Source organism: Oncorhynchus mykiss, chromosome 15 (genome assembly GCF_013265735.2).
Source record: "Oncorhynchus mykiss isolate Arlee chromosome 15, USDA_OmykA_1.1, whole genome shotgun sequence".
NCBI lineage: Eukaryota > Metazoa > Chordata > Actinopteri > Salmoniformes > Salmonidae > Oncorhynchus > Oncorhynchus mykiss.
Window position 1 is genome coordinate 74,890,790 of NC_048579.1, and position 7,500 is coordinate 74,898,289.

A 7,500-nucleotide genomic window follows, 5' to 3' on the forward strand; every position below is an offset into this window, starting at 1 on the left:
GGGGGAGGGGTGATGGGGGAGGATGGGGGGGAGGAGGGGGAGGGGAGAGGAGGAGGGGTGATGGGGGAGGATGGGGGGAGGAGGGGGGAGGAGGAGGGAGGAGGGGGAGGGGAGAGGAGGAGGGGTGATGGGGGAGGATGGGGGGAGGAGGAGGGAGGAGGGGGAGGGAGGGAAGAGGAGGGAGGAGGGGGGAGGAGGAGGGAGGAGGGGGAGGGAGGAGGAGGAGGGGGAGGGAGGAGGAGGGAGGAGGGGGAGGAGGAGGGAGGGGGTGAGGAGGAGTAAATAAAGAGTGGAAGCAGGGAGAGACCGGAGAGACCGGAGACCGGAGAGAGGGGGAGAGACCGGAGAGAGGCAGGGAGAGACCGGAGAGAGGGGGAGAGACCGGAGAGAGAGAGGGAGATGGCGAGGCAGAGAAAGTGTGAGACAGAAATGTAAAAAAGAGTGGAGACAGAATATAGAGAGAGAGATCATATAGGGAGGGAGATAATATAGGGAGGGAGATCATATAGGGAGGGAGATCATATAGGGAGGGAGATAATATAGGGAGGGAGATCATATAGGGAGGGAGATCATATAGGGAGGGAGATCATATAGGGAGGGAGATCATATAGGGAGGGAGATCATATTGGGAGGGAGATCATATAGGGAGGGAGATAATATAGGGAGGGAGATCATATAGGGAGGGAGATCATATAGGGAGGGAGATCATATAGGGAGGGAGATCATATAGGGAGGGAGATCATATAGGGAGGGAGATAATATAGGGAGGGAGATAATATAGGGAGGGAGATCATATAGGGAGGGAGATCATATAGGGAGGGAGATAATATAGGGAGGGAGATAATATAGGGAGGGAGATAATATAGGGAGCGAGATCATATAGGGAGGGAGATCATATAGGGAGGGAGATAATATAGGGAGGGAGATCATATAGGGAGGGAGATAATATAGGGAGGGAGATCATATAGGGAGGGAGATAATATAGGGAGGGAGATAATATAGGGAGCGAGATAATATAGGGAGGGAGATCATATAGGGAGGGAGATAATATAGGGAGGGAGATAATATAGGGAGGGAGATAATATAGGGAGGGAGATCATATAGGGAGGGAGATAATATAGGGAGCGAGATAATATAGGGAGGGAGATCATATAGGGAGGGAGATAATATAGGGAGAGAGATAATATAGGGAGGGAGATAATATAGGGAGGGAGATAATATAGGGAGGGAGATAATATAGGGAGAGAGATAATATAGGGAGGGAGATAATATAGAGAGGGAGATAATATAGAGAGGGAGATAATATAGGGAGGGAGATAATATAGGGAGGGAGATAATATAGGGAGGGAGATAATATAGGGAGGGAGATAATATAGGGAGGGAGATAATATAGAGAGGGAGATAATATAGGGAGATAATATAGGGAGGGAGATCATATAGGGAGGGAGATCATATAGAGAGGGAGATAATATAGAGAGGGAGATAATATAGAGAGGGAGATAATATAGAGAGGGAGATAATATAGGGAGAGAGATAATATAGGGAGGGAGATAATATAGGGAGAGAGATAATATAGGGAGAGAGATAATATAGGGAGAGAGATAATATAGGGAGGGAGATAATATAGGGAGAGAGATAATATAGGGAGGGAGATAATATAGGGAGGGAGATAATATAGGGAGGGAGATAATATAGGGAGAGAGATAATATAGGGAGGGAGATAATATAGAGAGGGAGATAATATAGAGAGGGAGATAATATAGGGAGGGAGATAATATAGGGAGGGAGATAATATAGGGAGAGAGATAATATAGAGAGGGAGATAATATAGGGAGAGAGATAATATAGGGAGGGAGATATTATAGGGAGAGAGATAATATAGGGAGGGAGATAATATAGAGAGGGAGATAATATAGAGAGGGAGATAATATAGGGAGAGAGATAATATAGAGAGGGAGATAATATAGGGAGGGAGATAATATAGGGAGGGAGATAATATAGGGAGAGAGATAATATAGAGAGGGAGATAATATAGGGAGAGAGATAATATAGGGAGGGAGATAATATAGGGAGAGAGATAATATAGAGAGGGAGATAATATAGGGAGAGAGATAATATAGAGAGGGAGATAATATAGGGAGAGAGATAATATAGGGAGAGAGATAATATAGGGAGAGAGATAATATAGGGAGAGAGATAATATAGAGAGGGAGATAATATAGAGAGGGAGATAATATAGGGAGGGAGATAATATAGAGAGGGAGATAATATAGGGAGAGAGATAATATAGGGAGAGAGATAATATAGGGAGAGAGATAATATAGGGAGAGAGATAATATAGAGAGGGAGATAATATAGAGAGGGAGATAATATAGGGAGAGAGATAATATAGGGAGGGAGATAATATAGGGAGAGAGATAATATAGGGAGAGAGATAATATAGAGAGGGAGATAATATAGGGAGAGAGATAATATAGGGAGAGAGATAATATAGAGAGGGAGATAATATAGGGAGAGAGATAATATAGGGAGAGAGATAATATAGAGAGGGAGATAATATAGAGAGGGAGATAATATAGGGAGAGAGATAATATAGGGAGGGAGATAATATAGGGAGGGAGATAATATAGGGAGAGAGATAATATAGGGAGGGAGATAATATAGGGAGAGAGATAATATAGAGAGGGAGATAATATAGGGAGAGAGATAATATAGGGAGAGAGATAATATAGAGAGGGAGATAATATAGAGAGGGAGATAATATAGGGAGAGAGATAATATAGGGAGGGAGATAATATAGGGAGGGAGATAATATAGGGAGAGAGATAATATAGGGAGGGAGATAATATAGGGAGAGAGATAATATAGGGAGGGAGATAATATAGGGAGGGAGATAATATAGGGAGAGAGATAATATAGGGAGGGAGATAATATAGGGAGGGAGAGAGAGAGAGAAAAGTGTTATATTATTCTAGGTCACATTAAACACTTTGATAGTTATGAAGGGTTGTTATGTTGTTGAATTCATACGCTCTATAGGAGATTACTGTTTCCACAAGCACAGCTGAGTTAGTGAGAGAGAGAGGAGTGGAATGAAACACACAGCTGAGTTAGTGACAGAGAGAGGAGTGGAATGAAACACACAGCTGAGTTAGTGACAGAGAGAGGAGTGGAATGAAACACACAGCTGAGTTAGTGACAGAGAGAGGAGTGGAATGAAACACACAGCTGAGTTAGTGTCCTCTCCTGGTTTACTGTAGAGAGAGAGGAATGGAATGAAACACACAGCTGAGTTAGTGTCCTCTCCTGGTTTACTGTAGAGCGAGAGGAATGAAATGAAACACACAGCTGAGTTAGTGAGAGAGAGGAATGAAATGAAACACACAGCTGAGTGTCTCTAGACATGGAGAGTTGGTCTGTAACCCTCTAGTCTCAAGACATGGAGAGTTGGTCTGAAACCTCTAGTCTCTAGACATGGAGAGTTGGTATGTAACCCTCTAGTCTCTAGACATGGAGAGGTGGTCTGAAACCTCCCTCTAGTCTCTAGACATGGAGAGTTGGTCTGTAACCCTCTAGTCTTTAGACATGGAGAGTTGGTCTGTAACCTCCCTCTAGTCTCTAGACATGGAGAGTTGGTCTGTAACCCTCTAGTCTCTAGACATGGAGAGTTGGTCTGTAACCCTCTAGTCTCTTGACATGGAGAGATGGTCTGTAACCTCCCTCTAGTCTCTAGACATGGAGAGATGGTCTATAACCCTCTAGTCTCTAGACATGGAGAGTTGGTCTGTAACCCTCTAGTCTCTAGACATGGAGAGTTGGTCTGTAACCCTCTAGTCTCTAGACATGGAGAGTTGGTATGTAACCCTCTAGTCTCTAGACATGGAGAGTTGGTCTGTAACCCTCTAGTCTCTAGACATGGAGAGTTGGACTGTAACCCTCTAGACATGGAGAGATGGTCTATAACCCTCTAGTCTCTAGACATGGAGAGTTGGTCTGTAACCCTCTAGTCTCTAGACATGGAGAGTTGGTCTGTAACCCTCTAGTCTCTAGACATGGAGAGTTGGACTGTAACCCTCTAGTCATGGAGAGTTGGTCTGTAACCCTCTAGTCTCTAGACATGGAGAGTTGGTCTGTAACCCTCTAGTCTCTAGACATGGAGAGTTGGTCTGTAGCCCTCTAGTCTCTAGACATGGAGAGATGGTCTGTAACCTCCCTCTAGTCTCTAGACATGGAGAGTTGGTCTGTAACCTCCCTCTAGTCTCTAGACATGGAGAGTTGGTCTGTAACCCTCTAGTCTCTAGACATGGAGAGTTGGTCTGTAACCTCCCTCTAGTCTCTAGACATGGAGAGTTGGTCTGTAACCTCCCTCTAGTCTCTAGACATGGAGAGTTGGTCTGTAACCCTCTAGTCTCTAGACATGGAGAGTTGGTCTGTAACCTCCCTCTAGTCTCTAGACATGGAGAGTTGGTCTGTAGCCCTCTAGTCTCTAGACATGGAGAGATGGTCTGTAACCTCCCTCTAGTCTCTAGACATGGAGAGTTGGTCTGTAACCTCCCTCTAGTCTCTAGACATGGAGAGTTGGTCTGTAACCCTCTAGTCTCTAGACATGGAGAGTTGGTCTGTAACCTCCCTCTAGTCTCTAGACATGGAGAGTTGGTCTGTAACCTCCCTCTAGTCTCTAGACATGGAGAGTTGGTCTGTAACCCTCTAGTCTCTAGACATGGAGAGTTGGTCTGTAACCTCCCTCTAGTCTCTAGACATGGAGAGTTGGTCTGTAACCTCCCTCTAGTCTCTAGACATGGAGAGTTGGTCTGTAATCCCTCTAGTCTCTAGACATGGAGAGTTGGTCTGTAACCTCCCTCTAGTCTCTAGACATGGAGAGTTGGTCTGTAACCCTCTAGTCTCTAGACATGGAGAGTTGGTCTGTAACCCTCTAGTCTCTAGACATGGAGAGTTGGTCTGTAACCTCCCTCTAGTCTCTAGACATGGAGAGGTGGTCTGTATTCATGTGTGTGTGTATGTATTCATGTGTGTGTGTATGTATTCATGTGTGTGTGTGTATTCATGCATGTGTGTATGTATTCATGCGTGTGTGTGTGTGTGTGTGTATGTATTAATGCGTGTGTGTGTGTATGCATTCATGTGTGTGTGTGTGTATGTATTCATGTGTGTGTGTATGTATTCATGCGTGCATCCCTGCATGTGTGTGTGTGTGTGTGTATGTATTCATGCGTGTGTGTGTGTGTGTGTGTGTGTATGTATTCATGTGTGTGTGTGTGTGTGTGTGTGTGTGTGTGTCTGTGTGTGTGTGTGTGTATGTGTGTATTCATGCGTGCATCCCTGCATGTGTGTGTGTGTGTGTGTATGTATTCATGTGTGTGTGATAACTTACATCGTCAGTGTCTTTGACTCGGAGGATCTGTTCTCGTAGGTCTTGCAGATCGTTGAAGGTGGACTGGGCTGTGATGGAGTACACTAGCGCAAAGCCCTGGCCATTCTTCATGTACAGATCTCTCATGGCTGTGAATTGTTCCTGTGGAGGAGAGAGAGACATACAGGAAGCTAAAGACTTGTCATTAGGGGGTGATAACATGGGCAAGGATCCAATCTAAAGACTTGTCATTAGGGGGTGATAACATGGGCAAGGATCCAATCTAAAGACTTGTCATTAGGGGGTGATAACATGGGCAAGGAACCAATCTAAAGATGTCATTAGTGGTGATAACATGGGCAAGGCTCCAATCTAAAGACGTCATTAGGGGGTGATAACATGGGCAAGGATCCAATCTAAAGACTTGTCATTAGGGGGTGATAACATGGGCAAGGATCCAATCTAAAGACTTGTCATTAGAGGTGATAACATGTGCAAGGATCCAATCTAAAGACTCCATTAGTGGTGATAACATGTGCAAGGATCCAATCTAAAGACTTCATTTGTGGTGATAACATGGGCAAGGATCCCATCTATAGCCTTGTCATTGGGGATGATAACATGGGCAAGGATCCCATCTATAGCTTTGTCATTAGGAATGATAAAATGTGCAAGGATCTCATCTATAGCCTGGTCATTAGGGATGATAACATGGGCAAGGATCCCATCTATAGCCTGGTCATTAGGGATGATAACATGGGCAAGGATCCCATCTATAGCCTGGTCATTAGGGATGATAACATGGGCAAGGATCCCATCTAAAGCATGGTCATTAGGGATGATAACATGTGCAAGGATCTCATCTATAGCCTGGTCATTAGGAATGATAACATGGGCAAGGATCCATCCAATGCTTTTCTCTTTATCTTGTGTAAATATTTGCCCTGCACACTTCCATCACCTGGCTTGGATGGGGTGAGCCTCAGTACCATTCCAACTGAGTTAACAAGATGTTAGATCACAGTAGAGATACTGAAGACAGTGTGGTGGAGGAGGCTGATCACAGTAGAGATACTGAAGACAGTGTGGTGGAGGAGGCTGATCACAGTAGAGATACTGAAGACAGTGTGGTGGAGGAGGAGGAGGCTGATCACAGTAGAGATACTGAAGACAGTGTGGAGGAGGTGGAGGAGGCTGATCACAGTAGAGATACTGAAGACAGTGTGGGGGAGGAGGAGAAGGCTGATCACAGTAGAGATACTGAAGACAGTGTGGAGGAGGTGGAGGAGGCTGATCACAGTAGAGATACTGAAGACAGTGTGGGGGAGGAGGAGAAGGCTGATCACAGTAGAGATACTGAAGACAGTGTGGAGGAGGCTGATCACAGTAGAGATACTGAAGACAGTGTGGAGGAGGAGGCTGATCACAGTAGAGATACTGAAGACAGTGTGGGGGAGGAGGAGAAGGCTGATCACAGTAGAGATACTGAAGACAGTGTGGAGGAGGTGGAGGAGGCTGATCACAGTAGAGATACTGAAGACAGTGTGGGGGAGGAGGAGAAGGCTGATCACAGTAGAGATAGTGAAGACAGTGTGGAGGAGGCTGATCACAGTAGAGATACTGAAGACAGTGTGGAGGAGGAGGCTGATCACAGTATATATACTGAAGATAGTGTGGAGGAGGAGGCTGATCACAGTAGAGATACTGAAGATAGTGTGGAGGAGGAGGCTGATCACAGTAGAGATGTTGAAGACAGTGTGGAGGAGGAGGCTGATCACAGTAGAGATACTGAAGATAGTGTGGAGGAGGAGGCTGATCACAGTAGAGATACTGAAGACAGTGTGGGGGAGGAGGAGAAGGCTGATCACAGTAGAGATACTGAAGACAGTGTGGAGGAGGCTGATCACAGTAGAGATACTGAAGAAAGTGTGGTGGAGGTGGAGGAGGCTGATCACAGTAGAGATACTGAAGACAGTGTGGTGGAGGAGGCTGATCACAGTAGAGATACTGAAGATAGTGTGGAGGAGGAGGCTGATCACAGTATATATACTGAAGACAGTGTGGTGGTGGAGGAGGAGGCTGATCACAGTAGAGATACTGAAGATAGTGTGGAGGAGGAGGCTGATCAC

At 45.3% G+C, this 7,500-nt stretch overlaps 1 protein-coding gene across 2 annotated transcripts in view; it reads right to left on the bottom strand.

The window, feature by feature from the left end:
• LOC110490689 (ras-related protein Rap-1b) overlaps positions 1-7,500 on the bottom strand; it is a 105,303-nt gene that overhangs the window by 7,761 nt on the left and 90,042 nt on the right. For both annotated transcript variants that reach the window (XM_036945389.1, XM_036945390.1), the window contains exon 5: positions 5,393-5,533. In XM_036945389.1, coding sequence (XP_036801284.1) covers positions 5,393-5,533 — 141 coding nt within the window. The remainder of the gene's footprint in view (positions 1-5,392; positions 5,534-7,500) is intronic.